This window comes from Dermochelys coriacea, chromosome 3, assembly GCF_009764565.3.
Source record: "Dermochelys coriacea isolate rDerCor1 chromosome 3, rDerCor1.pri.v4, whole genome shotgun sequence".
Taxonomy (NCBI): Eukaryota; Metazoa; Chordata; order Testudines; family Dermochelyidae; genus Dermochelys; species Dermochelys coriacea.
In genome coordinates this window covers 152,919,744-152,934,283 of record NC_050070.1, presented here as the reverse complement: position 1 = coordinate 152,934,283, position 14,540 = coordinate 152,919,744, and the positions used below count along the sequence as shown (strand labels likewise).

General features: G+C 39.1%; 1 protein-coding gene across 1 annotated transcript in view; it reads right to left on the bottom strand.

Annotated features, from left to right (window-relative positions):
• The window catches only part of DNAH8 (dynein axonemal heavy chain 8), a 617,537-nt gene that overhangs the window by 88,431 nt on the left and 514,566 nt on the right, over positions 1-14,540 (bottom strand). Inside the window, exons 68-72 of the mRNA XM_043511607.1 lie at positions 13,194-13,370; positions 10,435-10,602; positions 5,342-5,554; positions 1,383-1,520; positions 695-822 (exon numbers count right to left, since the gene is read on the bottom strand). Of these exons, the coding sequence (XP_043367542.1) occupies positions 695-822; positions 1,383-1,520; positions 5,342-5,554; positions 10,435-10,602; positions 13,194-13,370 (824 nt within the window). The remainder of the gene's footprint in view (positions 1-694; positions 823-1,382; positions 1,521-5,341; positions 5,555-10,434; positions 10,603-13,193; positions 13,371-14,540) is intronic.

The window sequence follows — 14,540 nt, the reverse complement described above, 5'->3', positions numbered from 1 at the left end:
AGTACAATATTTATATTTCAGATGATTTATTTTATAACTATATGGTAAAAATGAGAAAGTAAGCAATTTTTCAGTAATAGTGTGCTGTGACACTTTTATATTTTTATGTCTGATTTTGTAAGCAAGTAGTTTTTAAGTGACGTGTAATTTGGGGGTATGCAACACAAATCAGATTCATAAAAGGGGTCCAGTAGTCTGGAAAGGCTGAGAGCCACTGGTCTAGAGCCCAGGAGTTTCCCTTGTCACCACTCACGGGTTTCCCTCCTCCATTCCCCCCTACACACTCCGATCATCAATGTGGGGGGGGGTTTCCTTCCACCCCCATCCTCTTCCATCATTAACCTAGGAGTTTCCATCCCACCCCCATGTCAGCCCAAAGGTTTTTCTTCATTCTTCCTCCCATCTTATGACATAGGAGGAAAGAGCAGCACTGAGGGACAGGGAGACTGAGATGGGCTGCGGCATTAGTACATTCCTGAATCAGAATATTCCCTTTCATGGGACATTCCAAGGCCTGAGATTTTGCTCTAATTCAGAATGAAAACACTCAAACGCCTGGAATTTCCATGCAAAATACAGGATATAACTAACAAAGTTTGTGCACTGTAAATTACCTATGGAAGGGTATTTTATTGCCAAATAGTGTCTTTGTATTTTATAGACATCTTGCTCTTTTGTCTAACAGATACTATACCTGTTAATCTGAGTTTTGAACTCCTTACTTTGCTGAGTCCATCTAACTTTCTCTCCACTCAATCCATCTATAAGTGCAGAGGCTGCTTGCATCTTTCGCCTGCACACATCTGCATCATTCAACAGGTCCTAAAATTGGACAAGTTTTCCTGTCTCATTAAACTTTCAAATTCTATTATTCAAAGACCTTTATTATATTTACAAAATTTATAAACTATTTTTTCTCAAGAATACTTACCTTATGCATGGAGAGGAAAAACCAAAAAAAGGAAAACTGAAGAAGTTGAGATCTGAGTCCCCTACTGGAGCTTCAAAAGGCACTAGGCCCTGAATGAACATGCAGCTTTTATTGGTTCCTGGTCCCAATGTTTCACACAAGTGGCTTTTAAAATAAACAGTTTTCCTAGCTAAGTTTTAAAACCTTCAGAATTAAACTAAAGATAAGCAAAATGCTGTTGCATTAAAAATCACTTTTCGATAAAGGGCAAGTAGTCCCTGAGCCATTGCATCATAAAGAAGAGGGGTTAAATGGAGCTCATTTGTAGTAATTACATATTATTCTCCAATTTATCTTTCATTGTATTCTGAAAAGATTGAACACAACATGTATAGTAAACACAAACTATATAACTCTTTAAAGTTTCAGTGTGCAAACCATTTTTTATATTCATACAATATTTTTATCTTACCATTTTCTCCTTCATTGCTGTGTCAAATCTTGCCTGTACTTTATCCAGTTCAGCTTGTTTCTCATCTAATAATGCCTGAGCCGTGGCTAACTCTGCATTAGCTACTTTCAAACGTCCTTCTTGTTTTGCTAAATTAGTCTAAGAATAAAGCATGGTTAGGCAATAATGGCATACAACAGAAAATCTGTTATTTTAAATCTACTTCATTGTTAGTCAACCGAGACAGGAATACAAATCTGTGCATAATATCATTATTAAATAAACACCATGAAATCATTATCATTATCACCATTATCTTTGAAAACTCGTGGCGAACGGGGGAAGTCCCGGATGACTGGAAAAAGGCTAATGTAGTGCCCATCTTTAAAAAAGGGAAGAAGGAGGATCCTGGGAACTACAGGCCAGTCAGCCTCACCTCAGTCCCTGGAAAAATCATGGAGCAGGTCCTCAAAGAATCAATCCTGAAGCACTTAGAGGAGAGGAAAGTGATCAGGAACAGTCAGCATGGATTCACCAAGGGAAGGTCATGCCTGACTAATCTAATCGCCTTTTATGATGAGATTACTGGTTCTGTGGATGAAGGGAAAGCAGTGGATGTATTGTTTCTTGACTTTAGCAAAGCTTTTGACACGGTCTCCCACAGCATTCTTGTCAGCAAGTTAAGGAAGTATGGGCTGGATGAATGCACTATAAGGTGGGTAGAAAGCTGGCTAGATTGTCGGGCTCAACGGGTAGTGATCAATGGCTCCATGTCTAGTTGGCAGCCGGTGTCAAGTGGAGTGCCCCAGGGGTCGGTCCTGGGGCCCGTTTTGTTCAATATCTTCATAAATGATCTGGAGGATGGTGTGGATTGCACTCTCAGCAAATTTGCGGATGATACTAAACTGGGAGGAGTGGTAGATACGCTGGAGGGGAGGGATAGGATACAGAAGGACCTAGACAAATTGGAGGATTGGGCCAAAAGAAATCTAATGAGGTTCAATAAGGATAAGTGCAGGGTCCTGCACTTAGGATGGAAGAATCCAATGCACCGCTACAGACTAGGGACCGAATGGCTCGGCAGCAGTTCTGCGGAAAAGGACCTAGGGGTGACAGTGGACGAGAAGCTGGATATGAGTCAGCAGTGTGCCCTTGTTGCCAAGAAGGCCAATGGCATTTTGGGATGTATAAGTAGGGGCATAGCGAGCAGATCGAGGGACGTGATCGTTCCCCTCTATTCGACACTGGTGAGGCCTCATCTGGAGTACTGTGTCCAGTTTTGGGCCCCACACTACAGGAAGGATGTGGATAAATTGGAAAGAGTACAACGAAGGGCAACGAAAATGATTAGGGGTCTAGAGCACATGACTTATGAGGAGAGGCTGAGGGAGCTGGGATTGTTTAGTCTGCAGAAGAGAAGAATGAGGGGGGGATTTGATAGCTGCTTTCAACTACCTGAAAGGGGGTTTCAAAGAGGATGGCTCTAGACTGTTCTCAATGGTAGCAGATGACAGAACGAGGAGTAATGGTCTCAAGTTGCAATGGGGGAGGTTTAGATTGGATATTAGGAAAAACTTTTTCACTAAGAGGGTGGTGAAACACTGGAATGCGTTACCTAGGGAGGTGGTAGAATCTCCTTCCTTAGAGGTTTTTAAGGTCAGGCTTGACAAAGCCCTGGCTGGGATGATTTAACTGGGACTTGGTCCTGCTTTGAGCAGGGGTTGGACTAGATGACCTTCTGGGGTCCCTTCCAACCCTGATATTCTATGATTCTATGATTCTATGATTCTATGAAATATGTATTTTAAATTATTTCCTTTTCCAAACAATGTCACTTAAATCCATATTTTTAAATCTGTATTTATGATTTTTGTATTAGCATAATAATGTAAGAATTTGGCTTCCTGCTCCAGGGTGCCAATTTTAAAATAATATTCTGGTCTGGGAAGATGTCAGATGCCTTACTGAGCAAGACAGAGGCATGTTGAAAAGAGCATTACAATCAGGCTCCTGGAAAAGAGAACATCCCTGGGGCTTTGTTGTTCAGCTCTGTTTTATTTTATTTTTATAATTCATGTTTTCTGCAATGGCAGCTAATCATGAGTTTAGGAGATTTGTCAAGGATCATAACCTGACACTCTTGAGAATCATAGCTGTAGGCCAATAAGCCACTCAATTGTAGCCAAGTAGATATTTTTACTAATGACAGGAAACTTTTTGGTCAATTTTCTTTAGATTATCAGACTGCAATATACTGTTGCTCTTCCCGGATGTGATATTTCTATCAATGACTGCAAGATTACTTCTGAAGTTTTGAAATCACTGTGCAGTTATCCCTCCGTATTAGATTCCAAGGAATTTTTAGAAAAGAAGACATGTAAGCTGGTAAGCTATCTCACTGGTACAGAAAGGAACCACTCTCACACCCAAGTCCATTTCAGGTCCTTGCCTCGGGGGATAATTGATTTTTCAAACACAAAACTCAAGAGTAACATCAAAATAAAGTAACTCCGCTGATCAACGAGTGCTGCGGCATCAGAAGCTTTTCCCTTGCCTATCTCAACCCCTGGAAAAAAGAACACTCTTTCCTTAAATTCCCTGCTCATATACATGACATTCTTTCCCCCATTTTGCCTGATTACAATTATTGTCTTGTGTCTCTAATTTTAAAGTATTCCTCTTGTGGGTTTCTGGCTTTAGTATTATAACTGGAGCACAGTAAAAACAGGCAACTTTAATTTAATTTACTGAGATGGTGCTTAATACTAAAGCTTTTGGAGCAGAAGTGCTTGATACTGTGTGCCACTGGTTACAGCAATGAAAGAGACTTCTAGGGAGCAGACTGACTGGAAGCCTGGATTGGATCAAGGTTACTAATGATTTTTCTCTGTAAGCTGGAACAAACAATATGCCACGCGGGAAGTCAAATGAAAATCCTATTATGCAAAAGAGGTGGAACTGATTCAGCAAACTGATGCTAAATATCAAGGCCATTGATCAAGGAAAGGATCATGCTAAAGTAGCATATTAGTTCAGGATTGCCACTGACAAGGGCTCTGTAGTCTCTGCCAAAAATGTGATATGAATCAAACTACTTCTTTTCCTTTTTCAGGTGTTTTTGAAGAAGATCTTGGATCCATGATTAAAACAAGAAAAAGCAAAATCGCTCACACAAATGCCATGCCTAAAGTCACTTTCATAAAGAAGATTTTGAAATTTCTCTCTCAATGCCCTCAAAGCCAAAAGAAAACCACCACTATGGGAGTGTCATGGCATCCCAAATACAAATTGTGTTCTTTGTTAGGGAAATTTTTGCATGCATAAAAATGCACCTTTTAAATCCTGATTTCTTATCACTTTCAATTATAATGGTCTAAAGACAAATAGGTCTGAAGAAATTAAGATTTCTAAAATAACAAAATTGGCTACTCACTACTAAATTCAGTTAAATTAAATTAAGAAAAAAAAAGCCTTCCTCCTATTTTGAAGGAAACATGGAGAAAAGAGACAATTTCTTTTGAAAATCCAGCTGTCCCCAGATTCATAGGGTATGTCTACACAGCAAAGCAAAACCTGCAGCTGGCCTGTGCCAGCTGACTCAGGCTCATGGGGCTCAGGCTGCAGGGCTGTTTCATTGCTTTGTAGACATCCCGGGCTCATGCTGGAGCCTGCGCTCTAGGACCCTGTGGGATATTAGAGTTTTTAACATTTCAGAGACTTCTCTGGCATGTAGCAGATACAATTTCATGCAGGAGGTTAAGATTACTCTGGGTCTTTGATGGAGGGAGAGTGAAAATCCATTTATTCAACACATGACTATTTTCAGCCAATTTAGAAGGTTTTTTTCTTATTCATAACAATTCTTGATATGCCATTTTTTAATGGACCAACCCTGATAGTATATTTCTGCTACAAAATAAAACAGTATATGTATTTTAATTCACTAATTGCAAGTATAAAAAACAAAGATTATATTTTACCTTAAGAGGTAACACTTCTCTGTTAATACCATAAAATGTTGCCATGGCTTGTGTCCAAGACAGGAGTCCTGCCACATTACCACAGACCTTTTTACCATTCTCAAAAGTATAGTCCTCCATGTTAAAATAAGGCTGTAGTAATTCTACTGTTTCTTCATTGATACTATCCTTAGCAAATTGTTGGAGACTCTGCAGGAATGGACCACTCATAAGCTGCAAAAACAAAACAAAAATCAGCTTTAGTAACTGTTTGATATTCTACATTGAAATGTTCAATCTTTCATGATTGAGTAATGTTTGGAAAATGACCCTAAAGTACAGAAGGAGCAATCTGTTACAGTTAATATGAAGAGGAGAAACTTTATTATACTAACTCCTCCTACATTTTTATTTAACTAGTCTTTCAACTGTTTTAAAATTAAGAGAGGTTACTTTCCAGTAACTGTTCCTCAAGAGTCACCTCTGTGCAATCCAGCTTGTGGGACAGTGGCCCCTGGTGATGAGCTCACATGGCTCTCTTCAAAGACATGGCTTTTGGGGGGTACATGAGTGATCCCTCATAGTAGTGAGCGATTGGTACCCCCATCTATTTAAGTAAGTGCAGTGCCTCAATCATCTCAACTCCTTCTCTTGAACCACTGAGACTTGTCTATATGAAGAACTCCAAGGTACAGGAGACAGTGGGTGCAAAGTCTGAATGCACAGAAGTAATTCTTGAAGAAATTAAGGTTATTCACCTATAACCAGAGTTCTTTAAGATGACCTCTGCACAGTCACACTCTGGGAATGTACTGGCGGTGCAGCTTGGACAATAGAACCTTTTCATAGTAGTGTCTGTTGGACAGCTGGAGCACAAGAGCAGTCCATCTCCTCCTTGTTCCTGAACAAAATAAGTAGTTTTTAGATGGAGCTTGATAAGTTTATGAACATGATTATATGATATGATTGACTGTGAAAGCTTGGGGCTGGACTCAATGACCCAGAAGATCCCTTCCAGTCCTACATTTCTATGAATGTTCTGAGCGAGAGGCTATAAAAGGAGTAGAAGTGCCCTGGCCCTCTCCTTTCCTTCCAATGCCTCCTCAGATCTACAGTTACAAACAGGATTCTAACAAAGAAGGCAAGGAGGGCAGGGTGTGTCAATGTGTAGAATCCATCTTGAAGAACTCTGATTAATGGTGAGTAACAGTCATTTCTTCCTCAATGCCTCTGCACATTACCACTCTTGGAATAGTGTGATAAGCAATACTCCGGTCTCCAGATAGTGGGACCCTGAGTCTAGTTAAGCAACTACTGTAACAGTGCCTTACTAAACTGAGAGCTAATCTGGATGTCAGATTTAGGGAGTAGTGTTTTGTAAAAGCAAGAACTGAGCTTTGTTTCTAACTTTCCTCTATACAAAACCTAACCCACTTAGACAGACACTGTGATGTAACTGATTGTCCTTTATTATTATTATCCCCATAAGAGATAAAGTATCTTGATGATTTCCTAAATTCCAGGCACCAATTTAAAAAGAAAGATAAAGCTCTCTTGGCATCTAAGGGTGTAACTTTGTCTCACTTGAATGAGACTGAACTCTGAAAAATGCTGACAAATTAATGGACTGGTTGAGATGGAATTCTGTTACCACCTTCGGAATAAATTTAGGGTGTGGGCATAGGACCACTTTATCTATGTGGAAGACTGTAGATGGTGGGTCATTCATAAGAGCTTGTAAGCTTATAAGAGCTTGTTTGCTCTTACAAAAGATGTAATGGCCACAATTAAAGCTTTCTTCACTGAAAGGTGAAATAAGGAACATTCTCCCAATGTTTTTAAAGGAATTTCATGATCTTAGTAAGTACAAGGTTGAGATCCCAATGTTGGTGGATTGGTTGGTTCTTCAACTGGAGGGTAAACATTCATTAGTACCTTCATGAATCTCTTAACTCTGTTATGGGTGAATATAGTCTTGTATCAGTACATGGAGCACAGAAGTAGTTGCTAAGTGCACCTTTACAAATGATATAGACAGTACTATAGATTTTAAATAAAGCAGATACTCCAATATAGAATGGATGGAAACTAATGCTGGATCTATGTTACCTGGGACCAACATAGCTACAACAACACTGCACACATATTATTTGCTCAGACAGAAAAGTTATTCCTTTTAAGGTCATAGCATCTGTGGGTTGACTATTTCTGGCATTTAGAAGGACATTTACAGGTCTGTCAGATCCCTACGGCTCATATTGTAACCTGAAGATATTGTGGGTCTGGGTGGGAAATCTGACCATTCTTCTGGATCTGTGGTTATGGGGAGAGACAGGTTCCTTGTAATAGTTGTAGAAGGTCTGGAAACCACAGCCTTACCATGGTGGAGTCTCTGCTTTGGGCGGGAGCTGAGTTACTATACACCTGTCTAATGCGCCACGCCCTGACAATGTGAGGATCAGCATCTTATGGTAACAGGACATAGGTCTTGCTATCAAATCTCATGCCCTGGAAGAGCAAGGGTTGGTGGCTTCTGGCTGTACCAGAGAAACCAGATGGTTAGAGCCTCAATACTCTGCAATTCCTCACCTTGGGAGAGGAACAGAAGAGCTAGTTGCCAAAATGAAGTCACTACTGCATGAAAACTAATAAAATTTAAAGTATTAAACTGTATTATCAATTTAAAGTATTAAAATGATCATAAGAATCTGAATTTCGAATTTGGTCAACTGCCAGAGGCAGAAAATTCTGGTGGACTGAAATGAAGGATGGAGCTTAGTCCAGGAACCTCTATCAACAAAACTGTAGCACCTTTGAATTCCACAGGTGGGTGGCTGAGTGAGAAATGAGGAGAGATGCTGTGCAGGAGAATGGGGACATTTAAACAAGGCTCAGGAGAAGTTGCCAGAAGTGGTACCTGCCCTGAGAGAACAGGGAGCAGAAACCTGGGCTCCTAATGATGACCAAATCACAAGCTGGGCAGAAGGGAATGAACTCAGTAACTAAAGCCCAAGACAATGGGGAACCAGTGCTCCCAGTCTGGTGCCACTGTCATGGACTTTGCTATAAGAGACCATTATGCCTGCCTTAAAAGAGAAGGGAGCTTCTTCTCAGCCTTGAGAGAGACCAAGGATGAGTTGGATGCATCACAATTTTAGCACCATGAGTCTACCACTGAAAGAATCTGGGCACAGCTATTAGAATTCCAAATTATCCTGATAAATTAGGGAATTGGTCTGAAATAAATAGGATAAAATTCAATAAAAACAACTACAAAATATTACACTTAGGAAGGAAAAATCAAACAACTGGTTAAGCAGCAGTAGTGCAGAAAAGGATTTGGGAATTATAGTAGATCACAAAATGAATATGAGTCAGCAATGTGATGCAGTGTGAGCCAAATATCATTCTAGGATTTATTAGCAGGAGTGTCATATGTAAGACATGAGAGGTAACTGTTCTGCTCTACTCAGCACTGGTGAGGACTCAGCTGGAATAGCATGTCCAGTTTTGTGCATGACACTTTAAGAGAGATTTGAACAAATTGAAGAGAGTCCAAAGGAGATCAACAAAAGTGATAAGAAGTTTGGAAAACCTGAGGAAAAACATGTTTAGTCTAAAGAAGAAAAGGCTGAGTCAGGACATAATAACAGTCTTCAAATATGTAAAAGGTTGCTATAAGGAGATGGTGATCAATTGTTCTCCATGTACACTGAGGGTAAGATTACAGCAAGGGAAGTTCAGGTTACATATTAGGAAAAACTTTCTAACTATAAGGATAGTTAAGCACTGCAACAGGTTAAGAGGATGTAGAAGTTTTTAAGAATGGGTTAGACAAACACCTTTCAGGAATGGTTTAAGTATACTTAATCCTGCCTCAGCATGGGGAGGATGGACTAGATGAACTCTTGAGGTCCCTTCCAGGCCTACATTTCTATGATTCTATTATCTATGTTACTGTTTGCTCATAAAAATGGCTGACCTCTTCAGGAGGCACCAAGGCAGAAGATAAACCGAAGAAAGCATAGAAGTCAGTCTGAGAAGGAGTGCAGCTGGACAAGGAGACAGTATCTTTGAAGCTGATGACTAGTTATTTTGTCTAGCATGTTCAAACAGCTATGAAAAAACCTGTTGGTCCAATGTATTCAATAAGTAGAAGCAGAGTTCAGATCTCTCCGCTCCCAGTTCCATGACTCAATCATAAGGTCAACTATACTATCCATTCCATCCCCATGTTTTGTGATGTTTAGTTCTTCCAGTAAACCTAATCTTCAGCTGGTATAAATTGTCATAGCTCCATGGAAGTCAATAGAGCTACACTGGTTTACACCAGTTTAAACTCCTCCCTGTTCCGTTTTCATTCCTATTTTATATTGTAAGCCTTTCAGGGCAAGGGTATTGGCCAACATTTTCAAATGTAGGTACCTTAGACCTGGTCTACACAAAGTTTTTGTACTGATCTGACTATGTCACTTAGGTTTTTATTTATTTTTTTAATCAAAATAGTTATACCGATAAAACCCATAATGTGGACGCAGTTATACTAACATAAAGATTTCTTATATTGGTATAGCTTCTTTCCATGTGGGAATAAACTATACGAGTATACACATTTATATCAGTATAACTGCATTCACACTAGGGGGGTTGTACCTGTTTAACTATACCTGAGCATCTAAAGCAGTTCAACTTTTGTCTGCAGACAAGCCCTAAATAAAAATACCCTGATTTTCAGAGGTGCGAAGCACCTACAGTTCCCAATAAAATTAACTAACTGGTTCAATGTCAGACAAAATTAGAGCTACAGAAATACTACATTTCCTCACTTATTCTTTCTTGCAGTTTTACTCTGAAGGATTGAAGAAAGCCCTTTATGTGTCTGTTCATCAAAACTTTAAGCAACACACTTTCCACTCAGGACATAGCAAAATTTGTGTTATCAAGCAGAATTTGTTTGCATATTTATGCTGCTCTAAAAGCTTATATTTGTGTTCATGTTTTAAGGATGCATGTCCCTATTTTGAACAAGGATTTAGCACCATAATTCACTGATATTCAATTTTTTTATTGTTTTAGAAAATGTTCAAGACTTGCTGCCTGGAAATTCTACTTACTTTTAGTGACTCTCCCCAGGATGGTTTGCAGCAAGGCTTTTCTGGATCCTGTGTAACTGTGTCTATTTTCTTTTGGAACAGTAACAAACAGCAATCCATAATCCTCATGATTAGATGAGGGGGTTTTGCAAGTTTCCGAACCGTAGCAATATCCACTGGTTTGATAGTCTACATCAGGGGGGAGGGAAAGTGACTTATTGCTTAGTACCATTTCATAGATTTTTTCATTCAATATAATATTAATTATTAATTATTATTATTATTATTATTATTCCAATTTTCATTTTTGTGCTTGAGGGAAGTTTGATTTATGAACATACAGTATATATGAGTTATTTGGATTACTTTACTAAACTTTATAGTTCTATGCCCCTGAAGCTGATTTAAAGAAATATATACTGAACAGCTATATGTTTTCTCCATCCCCCTGTGAAAATCAAAATTAAATACAAATAATACAGGCATTATGGAATTAAGCTGTTATATTTAATAGTGATAAAAATGAATTGTAAATTGGTGTAACTTAAAGTGTAATGTTTCTGGCAGAAGGATATAGAAAGGCAAGAAAATGGCTTGTGTGGGCATTTGGTAAATGGAGTCATTGAGAAGGCAATAAAGTCCTGTATTGCTGCTCTTTGACTTTCTATTAGTGTCACTTTGAGACCACTGCTTAGATAGATTTCTCATTTGAATAAATATTTATCTGTAAATGAAGTGATGTGATTAGACAAATATTGTGTCAACATATCAAAACCAGCAGCCTAATTTGTGCCAACAAAATATATGCATGCTGCTATTTGCATAGCAAAGAGGTAATTACATCTACAAAATGGAATTTTCAGGATGCATTCAAGAGTTTTGAAAGTCTAGCCCTTCCTATCACCAATGTGGACTTCAATGTTTCTGAGTGGATAATGCTTGATTTCTCTTGCTTCTGATTGACGGAACCCTTCTCTTGGTATAACTATTAGTAACTGGAGCAGGAGATGGATTGAATCAGTAAGACATACTGATGGTTTTATCTCTCTACGCCACTTCCTCCTTTCTCCATGATTCTCTGCTTGACAACTGTTCAGAGTACAGCAGAACAAATCAATTAAGATCTGAAATGCAGTAATGCTTCATCATTTGTTATCTCTTCTTATGATCCCTCTGACCTACTTTGTTTCTTTCTCTTTAGTTCCAGAAAGCTATACATAAAATCCATTAATGGGAGAAGGAGAATCCATCCTTCAGACTCCACTTTTGCTAAGGAAATATGGAAAGATATGAGTGATCTAACAAGATAATGAAAAGCCATTATTCTCACACTAAGAAAATACTTTCCAAGTCAGACTGGACGGCATTCTAGATTCTATTGACACCTTTAAAAATAGTTACTAACCTTCCATAACTGCTATTCTTTGCGATGTGTTGCATGTCTATTGCACTCTTGGTGTGTGCATATGTGCCCCCACAGAATTGTGGGCAATTTTTCCATCAGCAGTAGCCATCGGAGCAGCTTGAGTGCCCTCTGTTGCCATGCATTACAGCATGACAGTATAAAGGGCCCAGCGACTCCCGAGTTCCCTCAGTTCCTTCTTGCTGGACAACTTTGATGCAGAGGAGGGCAGGTCATGTAATGGACATGTGCAACATATCTTGAAGAACAACAATTATGGACGGTTACTAACCATTTTTCTTCATTGAGTGATTGCACATGTGCATTTCACTCTCAGTGACTCACATGTCATAAAGTAGGAGGAAGGATCGGAGATCATGTACACACAGACTGGAGCACAACTCATCCAAATTTAGCAATGTCTCTAGAGTAATGAGTGATGGCATAATGTGATGAGAAGGTGTGAATGGAAGACCATGTTGCTGCTCTACAAATTTCCTGGATAGGGACATGAGCAAGAAACACCGCGGAAGCTGTTTGCTATCTTGTGTAATGTGCTGTCACATTGCTGCCAGATCATAACATATAATGCAGAAAGTTATCCAAGACTAAATTCTTGTGTTGAGACCTGGTGACCCTTCACCTTGTCCACAATGGCTATGAATAATTGGCTTGACAAACAGAACTGGTTAGTCCTGTCCATGTAGAACGCCAAAGGTCTCGTAATATCTTTGATGTGCAGGCATTGTTCCTCCCTATTGGTGTGTGGTTTTGGGTAAAAAGTAGGTAAGTAAATTGACTAGTTAATATGAAAATTAGACACCACATTAGAGAAAAATCTTGGATGACTGGGAAGTATACTTTATTCTTAAAGAAGGTTGTATAAGATGGTTTGGATGTCAGAACACACAGCTTTGCCATCCTTCTGGCTGAAGTGATAGCTCTAGAAAGCCACCTTCAGAGTTAGTTGCAGGGAGGAACATGTTGCTAGAGGCTCAAAGGATGAGCTGTCCCAATGGATACCACTGAGGGAAAAAATTCTGACTGTGCGTGGGGCATGCACACATCAAGAGTGCAATGCACATGTGCAATCACTCAAAGAACTTTTGGGAAGATTTACATCTAATCCTTTATACTTGTTAAGTGGCTAGATAGAAGCAGGACCTGAAGGACTCTCTCTTAAAGCAGAGAAATGGATGCACTTGGAAGTAAAATATGGACTCCACAACTGTTAACAAAAGGCTTGCATACTAAAACTGTCAAGCTCAAATGATGGCTATGAATATGAGGTGAACCCTTGTCTGGCTGATATTAGCCATTCTTTCATCACAGGAGACAACACCTGGTAGACTGATGAAAACCTACAAACTTTACTCACATTCAATGCAGCTTCTGCTTCTTCTAATGCTGGTCTAGCTGCCTCCAGTTTGGTCTCTGCTATCACTTTCTCTGAATCAATTTCATCTACAATCTTTTGTGCTTTGTCCTTCACACCTTGGACTTCATTTTTTACTTTAGCTGACGCCTCAGCACTTACTGTAACTTCTGCCAGCACCTAGCATTAACAATAAATACATAAACAAATAAAATGTAAAAATATGCAAATATGAGAAAAAATGAATACATTTGCAAATATAATGAAATCAGACTACAAAACAGTTGTTTCTTGGTTAATATTAGCTACACATGGTACATATATAATTTTACTATGGAATGTAAAGTAGCAAAATTTCATGGGTAGAGGTGGCGAAAATGGTATTCCCCTGTAATATTGACTGGGATCTTCCACCAATTTAATGATAAGAGGACTTCGCAAGGGATCTGCCCTCTCATGTCAATGTGCTGCTTGTTTGGAAGGTAGATGGATTTCAACCACCCTTGCGTGTAGGGAAGGTGATGTCTGGTATGCTGCGTTATGTATGTGCAAGAGGCCATGTAATGTTTTACACACATTCTTACCAGAGTTTGAGGACAGTTTTATAATTCATAACAAGATCTGTCACAACTTTGAAACTATCTTGAGGTAGGTATGTTCTTGCTGTAGTAATGTAGTAGAGTCTAGAACTGCCTGTATGAATTCTACCCTCTAGGTTGGCACTATTGATGATTTTTGTGTTGATGATGGTGAAAAGCTGACAGAACTAATTAAATGAACCTTTCTTCTGATGAGGTGAACTCCCTCAAATGAGCCAATCACCAAGGTAAGGATAAACTTGTATTCCTTGTCTTAGATTAGCCACCATGACAGCAAGGCATTTGGTAAAGGTTTTTGGTACTATGGACAAACCAAACAGTAGGACTCTCTTTTGAAAAGGGGAAGTACTCACTGGAAACCTCAAGCATCTCCTGTATGCCAGGTGGATAGTTATATGAAAATACACATTCTGCAGTTGAGAAATATGAACCAGTCCTGTGGACCTAGGTATGGGATTATAGGGACCAAGGTTACCATTCTGAATTTGAATCAACAAATAAAGGCACTGAGCCATCTCAAGTCCAGAATTGGGCACCATACTCCTTTTTTTCTTGGATATTAGAAAATAATGGGAATAATACTAACACTACACATATACTATACACTAATAATAACAAATATACAACTAGATAGATTAAATTGCAAAATACACAAGAGAAAGTGAACACTGCTAGAAGTTCCGTCTCATAGCCATTGGTGGTAAAAAATGGAACTGAGCAACAGTTGGCCCTGCTCCACCCTCTATGCATA